At 37.6% G+C, this 22,360-nt stretch overlaps 1 protein-coding gene across 1 annotated transcript; it reads left to right on the top strand.

Annotated features, from left to right (window-relative positions):
• The first annotated feature begins 876 nt into the window (after positions 1 to 876).
• On the top strand, positions 877 to 21,186 carry LOC141297704 (alpha-tectorin-like). Its single transcript, XM_073828152.1, has 32 exons — positions 877 to 925; positions 1,011 to 1,037; positions 1,926 to 2,348; positions 2,867 to 3,256; positions 3,345 to 3,416; positions 3,618 to 4,010; positions 4,143 to 4,547; positions 4,646 to 4,735; positions 6,269 to 6,653; positions 7,526 to 7,649; positions 7,814 to 8,092; positions 8,218 to 8,313; positions 9,778 to 9,931; positions 10,091 to 10,344; positions 10,439 to 10,585; positions 10,666 to 11,245; positions 11,373 to 11,956; positions 12,063 to 12,627; positions 12,731 to 13,335; positions 13,452 to 14,004; positions 14,136 to 14,341; positions 14,473 to 14,682; positions 14,977 to 15,165; positions 15,247 to 15,536; positions 15,864 to 16,135; positions 16,830 to 16,949; positions 17,037 to 17,221; positions 17,500 to 17,657; positions 18,172 to 18,417; positions 19,886 to 20,048; positions 20,412 to 20,514; positions 20,620 to 21,186. The coding sequence occupies exons 1-32, from the start codon at positions 877 to 879 to the stop codon at positions 20,721 to 20,723; spliced, it is 8,421 nt and encodes a 2,806-aa protein (XP_073684253.1). The 3' UTR covers positions 20,724 to 21,186.
• Positions 21,187 to 22,360: the final 1,174 nt, after the last annotated feature.

Raw genomic sequence — 22,360 nt, 5'->3', positions numbered from 1 at the left:
ATGCATTGCCGATTTACAGCAACTTACTGTATACATATTCAACAGTATGGATTTGTTCATTTTACAGTAATAATGCTTTGAAAACTACAGAAATTTGTTACAGTGTACCTATTTTTCCTGTTAACCTGCTACATAACTGGTGTGTTGTTCCCCAGCTGCTTTTAAAGACATTAGACATTTCAGTTGTTAGTTGCATTTAAAAATATGCATGCATTTCTTTAATTAAATTTAAACATGTCAATAACGTGGTTAAACATTATTTACAAACATAATTAACAAATTATTAAACGCATTAGCATTAATCTTTTCAGTCACATTTACCTAACTCATTGGGGATTTTGTAGTGCTGTTTCGGTAAAAGTTCTTAACAAATCAAACTTGTCATCATTCCATCTACATTTGCATCTATTCGAGCACAAAGTAAAAAAAAAAAATGTCTTTCTAAATGCAGGTGCACACAAGGAAACAATCAGTTCAAATAACTAAAAAAATCATGTTGCATGAAAAACCGGTTTAAGACATTGTTGAGAAATAACTTCTGGTTCCAGTAATGATCCACCCACTGTTATTAATAAAGGCACTGATACGTGTGAGAGATTGTTCATCATCACTGTATTCAGCTGCTGAAGAGAGAATCTCCCTGAGTTTGCTCTGCAGCAGCATTTGACCTCAGGTAAAGTTATTTCTCTTCATTTTATCATACTGGGTTTTAATAGTATTCCTTATTGCCTGTAGACTAATCCAAATTATTCCTTTTATATAAATATGTGTGAAGTTGTTCTAGTTGAACTATTCTGCACAATAAACTAGAAAAATAAAATCTAACAAAATAAACATTTGTTTCATGTTTGTATGCAGGAGTTGCCGTTAGTCACAATGAGGTTTCTGATCTCACTGTGTGTGTCACTACTGCTGCTGATTAATGGTGAGTGATTTATCATCTGTCATTTGCATTAGTAGGTGAACTGACAGTTTTTCCTTAATTCATTGTGTTTATATTGTGTATTTAGGTGAAATAATCAATGGACAAACTTCAGGTACAGTACGTTTTACTTTATCACATCCTCAATTTTTCCATCCTTTGCTGTCCTTTACAAATGTAAAAACAAAAAAAGTAAAAAATGAATCACTTTATGAAAGAACCTGGTTATCTTTTAATTGGCTTGTATTTTTTGACACACAAATTCCAAATACTTGCTAGTTGTATTGTATGTATTTACTTAACCATCCACATTGTCAGGCCTTTTGAGACAAATGGGCTATATTTTAAAAATTAAAGATGTTCTTTTTGATAGAAAATGTGTTTTAAACAAGTGAAAAAAAGGGATAAAGATGCTTCTAAATTGTTAATTTATATCTGTTTTTTACTGTTTTAAAGTACAATATATCAGTAAGGCTCAGGGTGCACTCATAGACAGACTCAAATGTCAGGTTTGTTATAGACTTTTTTTTAGAAATGCTTTGAAGTCCTTAAAAGCAGGTATATATGCATGTAGATAATGACATGCTAATGATAAAAAGGTGAAATGGGTGGAGTAACAGGTGGGATGATCAATGATAGACAACCAAACTGTAACACCAGACTTCACCTGCTGGACAGAACAAGAACGGCAGGACAAGAAAACATACAAGAGAGAATGATACTAGACGTGACAACTCGTGTCAGCTTTTACATTTTATTTTTTTTAAGAGCCATATGTCATTCGAACTGGTGGAAGCAAATATAGATGCAGTTCCCAAAAAATGAACTGAGATCTATATGTTAAATCGTTTTAAATTAGTGAGAGGATGGTATAAACTAATATGTCTTGTAATTGCAATCATTTGATATAATCCCTCTTTACTGTACTATCCCATATCTTATCTTGTCATAAAGACGCAGTATCATCACTGGATTGTTCTCTTTTATGTCATTATTCTCTCAGAATCTACAACTTCCAGCTCTGATCCATGCAATGACTATAACACTCTTGATGAATACTGGAGAGACATAAGGGAAAACCCATATCAGTACACTGGACAGGATGACGCCCTTGTTGAATGGAGTGGCTGGTATCGGCTGTATTTGAATGGAGAAAGTGCCCAGATGTCTGAGTGGTGTGTGAGTAATATAGGATGTGGTGGTTACACTGGACTGTATCTCAACGGTTCTCATCCAACACTTGAGGATGGAGTGGTGACCCGTGATGTAATGGGAACTAATTCATTAGGTTGGGGGTGGGTGCCTTCCTCTCAGTGTGGCGCCTATACATCCACCTCCATCCAAGTCAAAGCCTGTCCAGGAGATTTTTATGTCTATGAATTTGTCAAACCCAACATATCAGTCCCTGGGCTGTCATATTGTGCAGGTCCTACTCTTTTTTAAATGTATTTTATTTATTCATTTTTTTAAATATCAGTACCAAGACTTAATGTTAATTATTAGATAAGAAGGTTTTTATGGAGTTATTATTTTAATGGACTGCTTATGGTTTTACCAGTTTGAATCAAAAGTGTTCAGTCCAGTCTCTCCACACCGCATAGCACTCCCCTGTAACTCTCATGTTATTTATAAGACAGTTTACAGCTGTTTTCTGTGTTGGACTAAATGTCACATCACATTAGTTAAATTGCTAAAACAATAAAGTCTATATTATGGTATATTATATATTTGTCATGTACTTAGTGCTAGTACACGAGCCAGTGTAAGTTGTCATAGTGTTGCTCTGTCCCAGGTTTACTTGACTGCACACCACTAGCTAGAATTTCACAAAATAATTGATTTAAAATAATGAAATAAATCATTGTGTTTTACAGTTTAATAATGTTCAATGCCGTCAATGTAAATACAATAATTTAATGGTAATTTTCTCAAACTCCATGACAGTTGCGTTCCAAAGCGTCAGCAGTGATCCCTGCTACAACTATGAGTCTCTGGATCGTCCCTGGAGAGCCAACAATGAAAGTGGAGATTCGATTTGTGATGAACGTTTCCCCTGGAATGGCTGGTACCGGCTTTTCTACAATGGAATGAACATCCAGATGCCAGAGACCTGTGTTAGTTCATACACCTGTCACGCAGAAAACAATCTGTGGCTCAGTGGTCCTCACCCTCAGATAGAGGATGGAGTGGTGATCAGAGAAGTCTGTTCAGGGTCTTATTGGGGCGGCTGCTGTGATTACAAGGCAAACATCATCAGAGTGAAAGCATGTCCAGGCAATTACTATGTCTATGAACTTTGGAATCCACGAATCGGGTGTTCAGGATATTGCACAGGTACAGTGCTTTTAACACTTGTTTTAAACAAAGTCTTTCAAAACTTTAAAAATGATTTCAGTCATGTCTTGAATGATCTTCTTTGTAGATGTCAGCACAATTTCACATGCAGCTTCCACTGTGAGTCCAGATATATTCACTGGATCCAGCACCACCTTGAGTAAGTAATTTGTAAACATTTTAGAATTTTTAAATGTATTCATGTGCCTTTTATGAATTAACTTTTAACATCACTATTGCATAGTCATGTTATGTTTCATAAAGTGTAAGAATCTCATGACTGTTACTGTTTTGATTTGTATTTGTGACATTCCTTATTGATATAAAGTATAACTTGTTTGTTTTGATCTCAATTACACAGATTATGACCCGTGTGATAACTACAACATACTGGACAACAACTGGAGAAGCACATTCAATTACTGGTCTATATATGGATACATCTCTGAACATGATGACACTCGTGTTGAATGGGATGGCTGGTATCGACTCTTCATTGATGGATCAAGTGCTCAGATGCCTGAGTGGTGTCTGTCCTACATGTCATGTGGAGGTTATTTTTCACTGTATCTTGGTGGCTCGCATCCTCGTCTAGATGAAGGAGTTGTTACCCGTGAAATATATGGCTCTCGCTATCATCAGTGCAATTACTACAGATCTGAACCAATCCAAGTCAAAGCTTGTCCTGGAGATTATTATGTCTATAAATTTACCAGACCAACAATTTCAATCCCAGCTCCTGTATATTGTGCAGGTAAATTCATTCATCATTATATTGTATATGCTTTAACAAGAGTTGTACTGTTGGTTTTCCTATTATTATTTTGAATACACTTTGTCTGCATTTTGTAATGTTTTTTTTTTTTTTTTTACATTTTCATTATAGTACCTTTCTCCACCCCAAGTGTTGATCCCTGCTACAGCTACACCAGTCTGGATGAGCCTTGGAGAGCCACAGACAACCATTACTATAATAACTATTATAACTATCATGTCATGTGTGATTATAATGTGGAGTGGAATGGCTGGTACAGATTGTTCTACAATGGCCAAAATGCCCAGATGCCAGAATCAACTGTTAGTGGAGGCATGTGTGGCACTCATTACCCACTGTGGCTCAACGACCCTCATCCACAGCTGGAAGATGGAGTGGTCACCCGTCAGGTCTGTGGCTCGGCAGGAGGTGGCTACTGTACTTACACATCCCACCCTATAAGAGTCAAAGCCTGTCCAGGAGATTACTATGTTTATGAGTTTGTCAAGCCAATGTTTTGCTCAGCTTTCTGTGTAGGTGAGTATAATTTAGCCATTCATATTTCTGGTATTTAAAAAAAAAAAATAATAAATAAAAAAAAAAATTATATATATATTGATTTAAAATACTCTTAATACCAGAAACCCCAAGTCAGTCCACCACATCAGTGTCTACAACAACAGAGACAATTCCAACCATAGAATCCTTTACTCCACCAACCAATGGTAAAGTATTGTCTTGTTTTTACATATTCCTTTTCCTTTTTACATTCCTGTTCTACGTTACATAAGAGTGCAGTCAATTAACATTGTAAACAAAGATATCACATTTTTACTGCAACATTTTAGGGATGTTTTGTAAATGTTTTTGACATAACAGATTATACAGTTTACTTAATAAAATGTTTGTATAAAATTGTGCATAATAGCAAACAAAGAAAATTCTCTCAGCCACATTAGGAAGATGTTATAAAGATATCAGGTCTAAGATAACAGAATGTTTTTCATAAAAAAAGTTCTCATAATGTAATGAGTTACAAAAGCTTAAACATGTTAACAACATCCTTTTTAGGATGTTTTGATGATGTTGTTTAGGTAACAGATTATTCATAATAACAAATGAAGAAAAATCGGTTAACCAAATATCACCACCAACATTTAACGTAACAATATTACTTATAAACATTTTAATAGGATATAATCACAAAACATTTATATAATGTTTTTTTTTTTTTAAATATTTCATCTTAACAATCAGAAGAACAATGTAAGAACAAAAAATAAACTTTAGTGGAACATTACGAAATAATGTTGTAACATTTTCACTTAATATTTTTTTGAATGCTGCTAGAAAATGTTATCCTATCTTTAAAGAGAACATTCTGAGAATGAAAATAAAACTACCCCCTGAAAACTTTAGGCAATAACAATGTTATCATTACACATTCTTAAAAGTTTTAAAGAACAGTATCTTGCCTTTAGGAGAATATTTTGAGAAAACAAACAAACAAACAAACAAACAAACAAACAAACAAACAAACAAACAAACAAACAAACAAAAAAAAAAAAAACAACAACACTGAAAACATTACTAGAACTCTGCCTGGTAATGCTATTATAACATTTTTAGAACCAAAAATTCTAGCTTGATAAGTATGCAATATAAATGAGAAGGAAAGGACAGTTAGGACAGTTTATCAGAGTGAAATAATAAACCCTGGTGCATCCTTATTAATAGTAAAAACAATACCACCACTATTACTCTGACTTTCTTAGACTCAATTCTTAACATCAAACAACCAGACCCAAACAGTACAGACAGTTAATTACTTAATAACATGCATGTGCACAGATAAAAGATAAAAGCGTCAGAGTGAAAACTGATAGCATTCATGATTTAGCACAAATAAGGTATGTTTTTTCAAGATAGGACCCCTAATTTCAGTATAGAGTTTTGAACAAATATTTTCAACAAAACTATTCAAAATAAATAGACAAAACCAACCCCATATTTAATCAGTGGTCTATGTTGCAAAAGGACTCACAGGACTGACATTTTAAATCCCTTTTTCATAATAAAAGGAGGTGTTCAAACACAAGACAATATGTCTTAAGCTTTGAATAACTTTAAGCAAAAATGTAACAGGAGTGATCTAACTATTTCATACTACATATCTCTACTTCATTTTTCTGAAAAGGCATATACTGTAACATTAATCAGGTCAACAACATTTATTTTATAATATATCTGAACAACAGCTCCCCCTGTTGACCCCTGCTACAACTACAATGTCCTGGATGATCCATGGAGATCCACCAACAATCAACATTCCTCTCAAATAATGTGTGACACTGCGGTCAGCTGGAACGGCTGGTACCGTCTCTACATTCAGGGTCAGAGCGTTCAGATGCCAGACACATGTGTTTCTGAGTATAGCTGCGGCACTCATGCTCCACTGTGGCTGAATGGAGGACATCCAACAGTTGAGGATGGAGTGGTCACTCGAGATGTCTGCGGTCACTGGAGCAATAACTGCTGCCATTTCCAATCCAATCCCATTAAAGTCAAAGCCTGTCCAGGAGATTATTATGTCTATGAGTTTGTGAGCCCAACTGCCTGCCATTTGGCATACTGTGCAGGTAAATATATTTACACATTAAATGTGTTAAATGTATTTTGTTTAAATTTTTTTATGTAATTTTTTTTATGTAATATTTATCATTTCTTCCAGATGCAAGCAACATAAACACCACCTCTACTACTGTCATGCCAGAGACAACCACAATCGAAACCTCAACCACAGAAACTACAACAATGGACATTAGGGCCGGTAATGTACTGTTAGAATCTGGAGGATTATTGTTTTTCATGAGCAAATCAGATCCATGTTTTGTGTTTGTGGTGCATTTAAATAATGTATTAAGCCAGTGGTTCCCAACTACATTCCCAGAGGCCCCCCAATGCTGCACATTTTGCATCTCTTCTTTGTCTGACACACTCATTTCAGGCATTGGAGTCTCTACTAATGAGCTGATGATCTGAATCAGGTGTGTTTGATTAAGGAGACATGGAAAACATGCGGTGTTGGGGGGCTTCCAGGAACATGGTTGGGAACCAATGTATTAAGATATATATGCCATGGGTGCTCAATCCTGTTCCTGGAAATCTACCTACCTGCAGATTTTGGTTCCAGCCCTGCTCCAACACAGCTGTCTGTAAATATCAAGTGCTGCCTATGAGATTAATTAGCTGGTTCAGGTGTGTTTAATGAGGGTTGGAGCTGAACTTTGTAGGATGGTAGATCTCAAGGAACAGGATTGAGCACCCCTGATATAAGCTATCATTTTAAAATAGGCAAAAGGTAATCACAGTTAATATACAGCCATAAGACTACACATATTATGGTAAGGTAAATTAAATTGAAATGTTAGAGTAGTCAGCAACTGAAATCTGTGTTGTTATTAATAAATGTTCAATGTTTATTCATTTTTTTCAGTCAGTGGCATCATTATTACAGGGCCATTTTATCCATTTGGAAGTGGTGACACAGTGAATGAACGCATTGATGATGGGAGTTCATCAGTTATATACCTCCAGCAGCCGTTCATATATTTTGGACAAACATACAACCAAATTTATGTAAGTCATTTTGCAATGGGGGGATTTTGGATGCTGTGTGTCTGTAACTGGAGACAAAAAAAAATGAATGAGGAAAATTACAATTAATTGAACTGAATTAAAATTTCAGGTTTGCATCTGTTATAAGAATCTTGCACACATTAATCAGTCCTGTTCAATTTTAGGTCAACAACAATGGACACTTGACATTTGATGGGGCATGGGGCAGCTTCACTCCATACCAGTTCCCAGCCTATGGAGGGAAAGACCTCATTGCTCCATTCTGGACAGATATTGACAACCGTTGGAATGGTGTCATCTCGTATCAACAGTACACCTCTGATAGTGTCCTTACTCAGGCAACCCAAGACATAAACCAATACTTCCCTGACTTGAGTTTCTCTGCTTCATGGGTCTTTGTTGCAACATGGGATAGAGTTGCATACTACTCCAATTCAAGAACAGTAAGTAGGCCAATTTGGCATCATGGAAACCTTCATGTGTCCATTAAAAAAAGAAAATGTGTATACCACATGTTTTCTTGCTTCACTTAAAGAAATATTCTAACTTTTTTGTGTGTCTTTTTAAGGAAACATCCTTCCAAGTGGTTTTGATTACAAATAGCCATCTCTCATTTGTTATAATGAACTATGGTGCAATTGCTCCAACGCAGAGATATGTACAGGTACGCACAAGATGACAAATTGATTTGATAGGCATTGCATTATCTGTGACTAACTCACTAAGCAAAGAAGGATCTTGCACTTGGGTTGGAGGGACAGACCAAACAGAGGGAAACATACTTACTTACCAAACATACTTATTACTTGCTCCAGTAGTTTTGCGAATACATCAAGCATCCACACAAACGGTCTCACAATGAGTGTATTCATTTTCCTTGAAAACTGAATGTGCACGCTCCTCACTCATGCACAAAACGCATTAATCGTGCTTGTTTCCAAGTCTTCAAATGGAGACACGCAATACTTGAAACGTTTGCAGAGTGTTTCCTAATATTCCTAACCTGAGATGCAGGCGCCTATCCCACATCCCTCGAGAATAGGGACACATTTGAGCGGAGCTTTCTCATTAGAAACTTGTCACAATGACCGCATTCAGCACCCTCAAGCACTGAACACACTAGTATCAAGAAATGGCAGCTCTCTATAATTGCATTCCATATTGGATTTAAGCATTCATATTATACAGAAAAAGGTTGCAGTTGCTCCTTTGAACCCTTAAAAAGTATAAAAATGTTGTTGATATATCTCCAATAAAATAAAAAGTTATTGGATATGGCGTTGTTAAAAAAACACAGACCTTTCTCTTAAAACCCCTATTGTTAGTGTTAGTATTGCTAAAGTGTGAAACTAAAACCCATTGCAATACCTTGCATTTGCAATACAGAAAATAATATTTCGCAAGTATAAATCTTGTTATATCTACCAATATAGCAGTTGGTGGATTCTTTTCTTTACAACCACCTAAACAAAATCTCAAAGAATCCAAACCTAGTTTATGTGGGAAATTTCTATATAAACTAACCACATCAAAAGAGACTAATTAAGTTTCTTTGTTAATTCTATAGACTATAAAAGATTTAGTGGATTGTATCTTGTAAATAAAATGGATGCAAATGTGCATGAACAAATGTGTATAAAGGTTCCATCAATTTATTTATTCCTGTAACAACTGGTCTTCCCAATACACAAGCCATTGATTTATAAACGTTGGGTAGAATGTATAAAAGAAGATTGGTTTTACTTTAAATACTTAAAATCATCAATTTCTTTCTTATACTGATGAGTCAATTTCTCATAAAAATCACTGTTAGAATTTTTTTTTGCATGGTTTACATATGATAGTTACCATGTTTAGTCAATACAATACCCTTTTTGTGTTTATATTTTGTCTCTGTCTCATCTGGACATACTCAATATCAATTGTGTAACTGATCTATAATTGTTTGATTGAAAACATGATTGAGAACATGTGTGTTGAATTGAGGAATCTGATATTAAGATGCATTCCTTCTTTGTTTTTGCACTTTATTATAATGAAGAAGATTGCTAGTATCTTGTCAAGTATTGAGGTTCTTAGTCTTTTTGAAATAATGTACTAAACAGACATCTGTCTTCTTTATTATTAGGCTGGTTATGACACTGTCGACTCAAGTCACCATTTCTCAATTACTGGATCACTCCAGAATGACATCACAAGTCTACCATACAGCAGCAATGTCAATGTGCCAGGCAGATGGGCCTTCAGAACAGATCATGGAACACGTGGTTGTCAATTTAATGGTAACGTTTCCTCCCTGGCTGCGTGCAGTGTTTGCTATTTGCACAAGGACTATGACCTATTCAGATATGATTATACCATGCTAGTGAGCCATATGTGAAGATTTCTAGCAACTGAGCAAATTATTTTAGGTGTTTATATCCATGAACTGTTTGTTACAGGTTTTCCAGTGCAGCTGGGAGATTCTTATTGGAGTGATGACGCCTGCCAGGAAAGATGCACCTGTACCAGTAGAGGCCTCCAGTGCAGTTTTGAGGCCTGTTCTTACTCCCAAGCTTGTTGTCCTGCTGCTTTCCAATACTCTTGTCAGAACATTCAAAGACAAACATGCACCATCTCTGGTGATCCTCATTATTATACCTTTGACAATCAGATTTTTCACTTTCAAGGAACATGCACATATGTTTTGTCTGAGGTTAGTAATGCTGCTATGGCTTTCTGTTTATTGTAGAACAAATTTTATAAGATTGGAAATCCTTCAATGATTCTGAATTTTTGTCATTGTATAGGCTTGTGGATATGGTTTGCCGTATTATCGCATTGAGGGCAAAAATGAGCATCGGGGTAGCACGCATGTGTCATGGACTCGGATGGTTAGGGTATTTGTCTATAATGAAGAAATTGAACTGGTCAAAGATCACTATTATGAGGCAAAGGTAAGTATCAGTCTGTTGCTGTAATGTTGACTTGAGTTCAGCCTTCCATTTTCCTAATTATTTTTATCAACATTATCAAGGTTAATGGAACCTTTATAGCAACACCATTCTCCCTCCACAATGGTGCCATCCAAGTCTATCAGTCAGGTTTTTCCCTGGCCATCAGCACAGATTTTGGTCTCCTTGTTACGTATGATGCATATAGCTATGTCACCATCTCTGTACCTTACAACTACCAAAATTCCACATGTGGTCTGTGTGGGAACTACAATCTACATCCTGAAGATGACTTCCGTTCAATCTCTGGGGAGATCCTGAGCTCAGATGTTGACTTTGCTAACTCTTGGAAGGTAGAGGGAGACACAGATCCTGAATGTCATGATGTCAGGTGCACAGGTCTAGGTTGTGCAGATTGTACCGCCAATGAAATAAGCCTTTACAGTGACACAAACCACTGTGGGATCCTAGGAGATGTTTCAGGGCCTTTTGCATCTTGCCACTCTGTATTTTCACCACAGACCTACATAGAGAACTGTGTCTATGATCTTTGCTTAGGAGGAGGGTACCAGCCCATTCTGTGCCAGGCTCTCAATGTGTATTCTGCTCAATGCCAACAGCAGGGTGTACAACTAGGACAGTGGAGACAACCAGGCTTTTGTGGTAAGTGCCTTGCTATGTCTTCAGTAGAACTGAATTTAGCATTCAACTTCATGTAACTTAAATAATTGTGCAAGGTGAAACATCACAGAGTTTGATACATATTCTTACTTCTGCCCGCCATTTCCAGAGATTCAATGTCCTGGCCATAGTCATTTTGAGACCCAAGGAACAAGTTGTCCTGCAACTTGCAGTAATCCCTCTGTCCCAATAAATTGTCCCTTACCCAGTCAGGAGAGCTGTATTTGTGATAATGGGTACATCCTCAGTGCTGGGCAATGTGTGCCTGAAGCAAACTGCGGCTGCGTCTTTGAGGGCTTCTATTACTCTCAGGGACAGTCAGTTGTGTTGGACGAGAACTGTGGGAGGCAATGTGTTTGCAATGGCAGGTCAATGGATTGCTATGAGCACCAGTGTGGTTCAGCGGAAGTGTGTGGACTCCATAATGGTGTGAGGGGCTGCAGACCCATCAGTTATGCTACCTGTTCAGTTGAAAGCCTGGGTTCATACTACACCTTTGATGGACAAACTTTCAGATATCCAGGAGCTTGTGGACTGACCCTTGCAAGAGTGATGGGACCATCCCAACTGCCATACTTTGTATTGACAGTGGAGAAAGTACCCAGAGGCCTTCAGGAGTTTTCCAGGTTCCTGAAGTTTGAGGCAGGAGGAACTCATGTTTCCATTGAATTAGGAGAAGGCAGCAATGTACAGGTTAGCAAAAATGTTTTTTAAACCCTTAGCCTTGAACTAATATTAGTTTAACTATTTTTCTCAAACTCAAATGTTAGATCAAAATCAGACTTTTTATCCTCCTTAGGTGGATGGACAGATGGTTGGTCTACCCATCAGTGTTGGTTCCAGTCAGATCCATATATATCACAGCAGTGTAAGAGGATTTGTTTTGGAGACAAACTTTGGAGTGACCATTAGAGCTGACTGGCCGCACATCGTCCGAATCACTGCACCAACCACTTACAATGGCACACTTGGAGGTCTGTGTGGGAACTTGAATGGAAACATTGAAGATGAGTTCTACAGCCCAGATGGTGTTCTGCTGGATGACTCCCAGCTCTTTGCAGACAGCTGGCGTGATGGATCCCTGTCAGCCCACTGTGAAGACCCAGCAGACATTTGGGAACCTGGACTTTATCAGAACAGGAGTGAGTTCAGTGAACACTGCAGCATCATGGCCAGGAATGATGGACCATTTTCTGAGTGCAGCAGAACACTAGACCCGTGGCAACGGATCCAAGATTGCATTCAGATGCTGGAGCGGACAGAGGGTGCCAGGAAGGCTCTATGTGAAGCCCTGCGAGGCTATACGCTGCACTGCCAACAGAACGGCATTGCAGTTGGAGACTGGAGGAGTATCACCCACTGTGGTTAGTATCTTGTAATGTGATATAATTTTCAGAGTTGAAACTATGTTTTTTAAAAGCGTTGATCATTAATTGTCTGTTCCATGTTCTGTCTTAATCATCCCAGATCCCAACTGTCCAGCCAATACTCATTTCGAACTGTGTGGGACATCCTGTCCTGCTTCCTGTCCTAGTCTGTCATTTCCATTCCAGTGCACGCTGCCATGCCAGGGAGGCTGCCAGTGCAATGATGGACTGGTGCTGGATGGAGATCGCTGTGTTCCTCCCACTGGTTGTGGTTGCCGCTATAATGGCCGTTATCGGCAGCCTGGAGAGCAGTTCTGGCATGGTGAAGAATGCCAGTTCCTGTGTGTGTGTGATGGAATCACTGGAAATGTTCGTTGCACACCATCATCTTGCAGTGAACAGGAAATCTGCCAAGTGGTGGAAGGAGAGTATGGCTGCCATCCTCGTCCTCATGGTAACTGTTATGCTTCTGGAGACCCCCATTATATCTCCTTTGATGGAACCTATTTTGACTTTCAAGGCACATGTAGATATGTGCTGGCCACAGTATGTGATGATACTCGCGGACTACCACATTTCCAGGTGGATGCAAGAAATGAAGCATGGAATGGATGGCCAGTGTCAATAACTGTTGAAGTTTTTGTCAATGTCTCTGGGCACCTTGTGCAAATGTCGCAGGAAATGAACAGTTATTCTGCTGTTAAGGTAAACAAATCACACCAACTGTTATTTGCCATGGAATACATGTGATATGAAAAACATTGTTGTAATTATTGATACGACTGTTTTGTATAAACAAGCTTTTCTGTTTCTTCAATCAGGTTGATGAAGAAATCAGAAACCTCCCTGTCTACCTTGACTCTGGTCAAGTATCTGTCTACTCCACAGGACAGTTTATATATGTCTCAACTGACTTTGGTTTCAGTGTCAGTTATGGTGGCTCCTGGGAGGTAAACATTGCTGTGCCAGCAGACTACAATGGAGTTATGTGTGGCATCTGTGGCAACTTCAATGGTCATCCAGAGGATGACTTCCTCACTCCTTCAGGTGCTCTAGCACCTTCAGCAGACCAGTTTGGGGCTGAATGGCTGGTTGAGGGTGACACAGCATGTCATGGCTGTGGAGACCATTGCCCTTTGTGCCCAGATGAGAGCACAACTCAAGCCTTGTGTGAGATCATCAGGGACATTCAAGGACCTTTTAGCTTCTGCCATGGTTATGTAGATCCACAGGCCTACTTTGATAGCTGTGTGTTTGATGTGTGCATCTCTGGTAATCATAATGATGTCCTGTGTCGCTCTGTCCAATCCTATGCGAGTGCTTGTCAATCTGCCAATGCCATTGTCTACCCCTGGAGAGAAACTGCATCCTGTGGTAAGTGGCGTTGATTTAAAAATTTATTGTTTTATTCTTTCAAGGGGTTTCCCTTTTTTATCTCAAACACTGTAATATTCTTAATACTATTAAATGGATTGTACAGATGTATTTTGCTGTTGCATTTCCAGTTATGGACTGCTCATCGAACACCCCAAACAGCCATTATGAGGTGTGTGGCACAGACTGTGGTCATACATGTGCTAGCAGCATTGATGCTAGCTGTGAACACACATGCTCAGAAGGTTGTTTCTGTGATGATGGATTTGTGAGGAGTGGAGGACTCTGTGTACCAGTGGAGCAATGTGGCTGCTTGTATGATGGATTCTACTACAATGTAAGGATTAAAGCACTGTTTTCATTCAAGCACTATCACATAGACAATGGATAACGAGGCACACAACCTACAAAATACTCACTGACATCATGTTACAAAAATGTAAATTTCATTAACATTATGTTTTTTAGATTGGTGAACAGTTCTGGGATTCAACATGTTCACAACACTGTCAGTGTTTTGCTCCAAATGATCTACGGTGCTCCACATCTTCCTGTCCACCGGCCATGGAGTGTGCAGTCAGAAATGGACATCGTGACTGCTACAGTCCAATGTCCACCTGCACAGTCTGGGGTGACCCCCACTACATCACCTTTGATGGAGCTGTGGCCCACTTTCAGGTAAACTGAATTAGAAGTATCATAAATTAGTAAACTCTGCTGTTTTTTTGTAGACAGTTACTTCAATTGTTTTGTGTGCCAACAGTAGGGGGGCAACTGATTTAACAGTTAAGGGGAATTAAGATTAGGAGGGTTAATGGTGTTACAGTGTACGTATTTTAGAAAATATATTTCTGAAGATTAGTTGATTTATAAGTTTATATAATGTCTTGCAAAATATTTCTAGATTTGAAGTTGCATCTTTGAGGGAAGTGAAAGATGTAATGGAGATGTATGTTGTATTAATCCTACCAGGGAACATGTTCATATGAGATTGCCCAGACCTGCGGCAATGTTACAGACAGTGATCTGGAGTTCCGTGTGGTGGCCACCAACAGGCACCGTGGGAACAATGTGGTATCATTTGTGTCTGCAGTGGATGTTTGGTTGTCTCAGAATGGACAACAGACTCACATCACTATTGGGCAGAACAGGAGAGTTAGAGTAAGTTATATTTTAAGTGGTGTCAAAATAAATACATTTTCTGTCTTTTTTTAATTACAATGTCCGATTTTTTTTCTGTAGGTTGATGGGAATGCCGTCGACACACCAGCATATCAAATAAACGATCTTGTAGAGGTACACGAGGAGCAGGGATTTGTAATTCTAAATGCATTCAATGAATTCATTGTCCAGTTTGATGGACATAGCAGCCTTCTAATCAGAGTGAGCAAAATATTCCATGGATCTCTATGTGGAATGTGTGGAAATTTCAACGGTAATCCTTCAGATGACAAAGTGATGCCCACTGGAGATCTCGCTCCTGATGACAATTCCTTTGGCCACAGCTGGAAATCAGACACTAGCATTCCAGGGTAAGAACCATAAGAGTTCAGGACAGTTGTTTTTGCATGGTGGGTAATGATTAAAAAAAATCTTAGGTTTGTTTTTATAGAACATGAAAAAAAGATTAGAAGGTTTACTTTTTTACATTTGTTTACTTTTAGTATTTTGTTGAGTCACCACTCAATATCCAATGTAAAAATCTCCCCTGAAAAGTCCTTGCTTAAAAACCAGCTGAGAATCACTGCTTTTGTCTAAAATATGCAGGAACAGCAGATTATGTTAGTTGTTGATGTGCAAACTCTTTCTGTGCCCAAGTGATGAAACGGTATAGGCATTCATTTTCATGTATTCTTCAGCTGTGGTGCCAGAGACCAGCCCGGTAATCCTGATGAGTGTCCATCCAGACAGAGGTATTCTGATCTCTGTAGTATTATCACCAACACCACTGGTCCCTTCCAGACCTGCCATCTTCATGTTGACCCTGCACCTTACTACTACTCTTGTGTGTATGATCTGTGTCTCTACACACGTGCAAATGGCATGTTATGTTCAGCTGTTGAGGCCTATGAGACCGCTTGTGTCACCTTGGATATACAGATCCCAGAATGGCGCTCAGCTCTGCGGTGTGGTAAGTAATAATTTCAGAACAAATTATTTTGTGATCAATGTTAACAAAAAATGTAGGTTGCTGAACACTTACAGTGCTAAAAGAAAAAAATACCTAAACTAACTTAAGAGCTAACTTTTAAATAAAGTAGCAGTGTTGGGTAGTAGGCTCACTTGTAGGATGCAAGAGTGGTTTTATTTGTTCACAGGTAAATATCCACTTTACCCAGTATTGGTTTTGACCTGTTACTGTTTTGAAAGTGAGAAACTGCTTCCAAATAATTTAGTTCAGGAATTTTTCAGACAGCTCATTCAGACAAGCTATGCTTTTCAAAATAGCAGCACTACATTAATGCTACTGCCCAACACTGCTTGTCACAAATTGGACCAGATAGCAAATCCTGTGAAACTGCTATACATTTCACATTTAAATCTTGGAGGTAATAAAACAGACAGCCAAGCAATTAAAATGTGATGGTTAGGTGGATGAAATGTCTGTTTGAGAAACCCTGACCAATTTTATCTAATCTGAGTAATATTCACTAGAATAAAGATTAATAATATTAATAATAAATAATAAAAATTAACTAATCATTCTGGCAGCTCAAAATGTTAAGCTCTGGTCACTCTCTTTAGAGAGTTAAATTTTTATTAAGTTAATTTAAGTTAAATCCAATTTTTTTGTGGTGTATTTCATCTGTCTGTGCTTCTCTTAGATGTGAGAGATCGCTGCTCTGAACTCAGCTGCTCTGAGGATGAATGGTGTGGGAAGAAAAATGGTGTTTATGGCTGTATGTGTAACGACGACCTACCCAGCCCACCAGCTGACTCTTTCGGTTCGTAACATTCCACACTAAAATGTGAAATATTTCCTTTTCTTTTCTTAATATTTTCATTTTTTAATATGTTTTTTATTCTCTCAGATTTCTCAGAAACATGTGAAAGCAGCTCTGGCTCCATGTCTGTGTCTCGCTGTCAGCTGTTTGAGGCTGGTTTTTCAGCTGATGTCTTACACCTTAATGATCCCAGCTGCAGGGGAATGGTCAGGAATGGCAGAGTGGATTTCCTTTTTGATAACGATGAACACATCTGTGGTACAAATCTTCTGGTAGGACTAACTATTATTACTACTATTCAAATACACCATCCAAACATTTGTAGTGCCTGACAGAACCAACAGAGTTACCACCAGGGAAATATTTGTGAGAATTTGAAATGACTTTAGGTCTGTGCCCTGCGTAAGAGTACTTAAGGATCTGAGATGCCAAACTTTTTAGGTTTTGAAGTTTCTAATGTTGTTTTGATAAAAGTTAAGAACATTTTTTTTTTTGTTACCTTAAATTCAGTTTAGGCTAAATAACAAATTGTTATATATGTTGTCCACAGGCCAATGGCACCCACTTTATCTATAGTAACTTTATTCTGGGGACACCGAGGTTAGAAGGTCTCATCAGCAGAGAAAAAATCCTTAAGCTTTCTTTCAGCTGTGTTTATCCTCAAACACAAACACTTACCATGCATGCGGAAATCAACCCATTGGAGACGTGAGTGTCAAATACTTATTTCACTTTAACCTGTTTTCATATCTGTAGCTTTCACAACAATTACATACAATAGACAGCTTGTCACTGCAGCTTTATAAACTCTATACGTAAGCACTGCTGCTTATATGCTTAGTAATTTACTCCTGCATCGAATGCAAGACTGTTATTGTCAAGACATGACGCCTAGTATAAACCCTATGATTGCTTATTTAATTAAGTCAGAGTGTTCACTTATCTTTAGATGTTGATTTCAGATGTTTTCGGAAAGCAAGTTGCAAACTGCAAGAGCAAACACTGGCCAAGTATTTGAATATTGAATCGCAAGTTCATTGGCTGCTGATACAATAAAACCCAATTAGCTACGCCATGTACAGTAGTTAATGATGTGATTAGGAGATTGAGTTCAATTTTAAGATAGATTTAAGAAGATTGTGTTGCGTTATTAATATCCTTTAAACCAAAAAATAACCAAAAATAAGTAGAATTTTAACAGTTTTATCCATTATATCAACAGCATTGTGCACAAGACTCTTCCCGCTGGTGAAGGGAGGTATCAGGTTCGGATGATTCCATATGAGGATGATGAGTTTACCCGGCCCTTCACTGGTTCAGTGGATGCAGAGCTTAACCAGGAGATGCATGTGGAAGTTCGTGTTGAGGGGGTTGACAGCCGCCAGTTTGCCCTGGTGCTGGACACATGTTGGGCTACACCTGTGAATGACCCTGATTACAGTCTCCGCTGGGATCTCATAATTAATGAGTAAAGCATTTTTTTAGTCTTCTTTATTCCATTAAGCTTAGCCTTAAAGTGGTCCTATTTACAAAGTCTTTATTTTGTTTTGGGGGTGCACTAGAACATGCTCTCAAGCTTGGTGGTTTGAAAAACTCTTTATTTTTTACATAATTGACATTATTACAATAGCTTTCTCCCCAGGCTGGCACAAATGGCTCGATTAGTTCTGGGTTTGATGAAGGTCCGCCTTCTGAAAAACGGAATGTGTTGTGATTGGTTTGCAGTCCCACTGCGTTGCAATTGGAGAACAGCTTAGACGGTGTTTCAGTTCTGCCACACCCCTTCCCAAAGCAGCAAGCTAGATTAAAGTCATTCTTACATTTCAAAATCACATCGGATCACTATGGTAGGCTTTTATTGACCCCCGACGCCCCTCCGGAGCCATATGAGGCACTTTTTTTATTTATTTATTTTGGGTCGACTTGTTTTGGACTGATTGAGAGAAACACTTGTCTGTGCCGTTCAGTCTATGCCGTTCTAAAGCTTGGGAGTGCCAGGATTATTTTTAATAAAACTCCAATCGCATTCGTCTAATAGAAGGAAGTCATATACACCTAGGATGCATGGAGGGTGAGTAAATAATACGCTACAGTTGCGTTGGTCATATTGTCAGCCTGCGAGATCACCGATACATGATATTATCATTATTGTGCAAATTTATTTAATTATTTACATGCCTGAAACCAGCTCTAACATAAGGATAGTGAAGCTATCAACACTGTATGGTGACTGATTTCTTACCAAACACTGCATGTTTACAGCGTGGCTCCGACGCAGCCACCGATGATCTTCACTTTAATCATTGCTCGTGTTTACATCAGCCGCGGCTCCACATGTGTTTCGACCCTCTATACCGCACACGTCAACGGCGCAGCTCCAGCACGGCTACCGGAGCAGTTCGCGGACACTTTAGTCAATGCTTGCATTTATATGAGCTGCCCTGTGGCTGGCTGAAGCATCCCAGAAGCGACTGTCCATGCTACATTGCTAAAGTTAGGCCAACCCCCTACCTCGTCCCTCCCCACTTGCCAAGTTTTTGATTCTGTAGGCGGGATTTATGTTGTGACATCATACCATCTGGAAAACAAACGCTGTAGTCCAAATGAGCCTTTTGACGTAGTTCTTGAAAAGGGATTTTTAAAAAACTAAACATCTCCCTTTGGAGTGGCCCAAACATACACACCACACACGGGCTAAAATACAAAAAGTTAAAAAGTATAATAGGACCCCTTTAAGTTTAATGGAATAGATAATCAGATAATTTATTAAAGATAATAAATAATCAGATTATAGCCTTGCATACTTTGCTTTCGGTGTTTCAGATTTAAAGTAAGCTACAAGAATACACATTTATACAAATGTGTGGTGATTTATAGGAGCTAATTTTGCAATTAATGTTTCAAAATAAATCATTTGTTATTATTGCAATTTTCAGGTGTCCCAATCCAAATGATGACACAGTGGTGCTGCTGCAGAACGGCGTCTCAGCATCCAGCCGTTTCTCCTTCAGGATGTTTATCTTCACTGCAAACTCCACTAAGCTTTACCTGCATTGTGCTGTTCACCTTTGCCTTCTGTCAAACAATCACTGCTCATTGGTGAGTTCATGAAAACTTTCATAATTGGTAATATTCATAAAATGGTAATATTTAATTTTTTAAACAATTTGTCAATGTATTAAATCTATCTAATTTATTAATTATGTAAGCCAGTGTCTCTGTTTGTTTGTCAAAGTGTTAATATATAGAGTATCTATAATAAAATGTAATGGGTAAATGTAAAGGAATACGAATATGCAGTTTATAAATTTTTGTGTCGATCAAACACTAACAAAGGTCGGTATGGTGGTAAATTCTAATGTTCAAGGCTGCTAAAATACTTCTATTGGCTGCCCTCTGCTGGTCACTTTGTGCACTCCATGTTTGTTCAATGATGTTTATTATTGCTCTTTTCTCTTTCAGGACTGTAACTCTGGACACTATTGGAGAGAGCGCAGGTCTCTGGACTTCCATGACAGTGCTTCCATATCTATGGGTCCTCTTGTGTTGTCTGAAGGAAACACAGGTAAACATTTAATTTAGTTTAAACATTTGTAAATGAAGGTTTCTGTTGATTTCTGCTGTGAATACATTACAATTCACTGTGTTGCATTATATTCCCTGTTCACAGATAAGTGGGTCCCAGAGCAGGTGAAGGCATCTGCAGCTTCTTGTCTGTGTGCTTCTCTGATGCTGCTACTTGTTCCTCTGATGAGCGTCTTGACCCTCTTTTAGTTTATTTCCACAAAAAAGGTGCAGCTTTTTTTAAATGCATATTGTCTATATGTGTTCTATATGTGTGTAATTAATGTGGTGTCATAATGATTTAACTCTTTACCTTAGTTATTAAGTACTGTACTGCATTCATTCTGTTTTACTTCAGAGGATGTTCTGCAATAACAAACAGAATTGTGTTAATTCAAATCATGCAAAAACATTAAGTCATTTCTGTTCTGCAGTTTCTTTTTAAACTGTAACTTTTAGTAAATGAAGAAAAAAATGCAATAAAAGGCTGATTGTCAGAAATAGCTAAACTGAAATATGTGATATTTTGTTAGTAGAATATTATGATTCCTTTCTTTAAGAATGATAAGTTAAACAATTTTTATATTCTGGCACAATATTTTATTTTGACATTTATTGTAGGGAATAGACAATAGGGTTATTAAAATTCAATGTGAATAAATAAGCAAAATTAGTTTGTTGGTTATGTTCTTTTCAAGTCATTTCCTTTCAGTAATAGTGTTATCTTCCTTTGCAGTTGCTTTGCTTATTGTTCACAGTGATGAATATGATAAAATGCATGAGAAGAGTCTTGCCATTCAATTTTCTATTCTAAAGGTTTTGAACAATTGTTTTGAATTGTCTTTCTTTGAATGTAAGATGGGTTGAGTTTCAGTCACCAGTCAGATGAACAAAAATATGCATTGTTCTAGTTCTTAAAGAAGGTGAAGAGAAACTGAAATTGAGGAGTTGGTAGGAGAGAGTGCATTTAGTGTGACACAAAAATTCAGAGAAGTTCATGTCTGAACAGCCATTTGAAAGTCTTTTTGAATATTCCTTTAAATCCATTCCTAATAGTTTCATTAGAATGCTGCAAAAATCATTTGAAATATTTTCTGTGATTTAAAGCATTGTTGACTGCATTTCTGCAACATTTTACAGCATTTTTCTTAATTCTGATGCATTTCTTCTTTTCATAGAAATCTTTGGAACTGACAACATTTCAAATTTGTTAAATTTGATCAAAACAGTGTTGGGTGTAACGCATTGCGTTTAATGTGATTACATAATCAGATTACTTTTTTCAAATAACTAGTAAAACAATGCATTACTTTTTAATTTACACAAAAACAGTTACTTTTTCAAATAATTAACACTAGTTTTATACACTTTATTTTCCCATGTATTGACAGACAGCTCTCCTGAACCCATGTTGAGAGAAATGTTGCATGCCCTATGTAGAACGCTTACTGTAACTCTAGACTAAATGTGAACAAGCACAAAATCAGAATCAGTATTCCTCAAAATAAATACAAAAGTGAAATGCAAACTATATGATGCAAACATATATATATATATATGTATGTGTGTTAAATAATACAAATATTTTGTTGTGTGTTTAATCTCATTTGCTGTTGACCAGTTTAACCATATTAATGAACAAAAATGCCTTAAAAACACGCTTCCTGTATCCTATTCTTCAATTGAAAGGTTCGTTTGAGCTGCGCTGTCTACTGTACAGACATGAATTTACATTTCCTCCAGCCTCAGGCTTATTCATTTCACTTTTGGCATGAAACGGATTTTACGTTTGCCAAAAATAGAACTTTCTATATTAAAAACAAACAAACAATCCCAGCTCAGATTAA

The sequence above is a fragment of the Garra rufa genome, chromosome 22 (genome assembly GCF_049309525.1).
Source record: "Garra rufa chromosome 22, GarRuf1.0, whole genome shotgun sequence".
In the NCBI taxonomy this organism is placed as follows: domain Eukaryota; kingdom Metazoa; phylum Chordata; class Actinopteri; order Cypriniformes; family Cyprinidae; genus Garra; species Garra rufa.
The sequence above is the reverse complement of the archived record's forward strand: the minus strand, read 5'-3'. Positions and strand labels throughout refer to the sequence as shown.

What these genes read in the sequence shown, in the direction of transcription:
- LOC141297704 (XM_073828152.1), top strand. Translation starts at nt 877, where the DNA reads ATGAGGTTTCTGATCTCACTGTGTGTGTCACTACTGCTGCTGATTAAT. An exon ending in ACGTGGTTGTCAATTTAATG is followed by an intron (nt 9,932 to 10,090) that starts GTAACGTTTCCT and finishes TGTTTGTTACAG; the next exon opens with GTTTTCCAGTGCAGCTGGGA. An exon ending in ATGATGGATTCTACTACAAT is followed by an intron (nt 14,342 to 14,472) that starts GTAAGGATTAAA and finishes TATGTTTTTTAG; the next exon opens with ATTGGTGAACAGTTCTGGGA.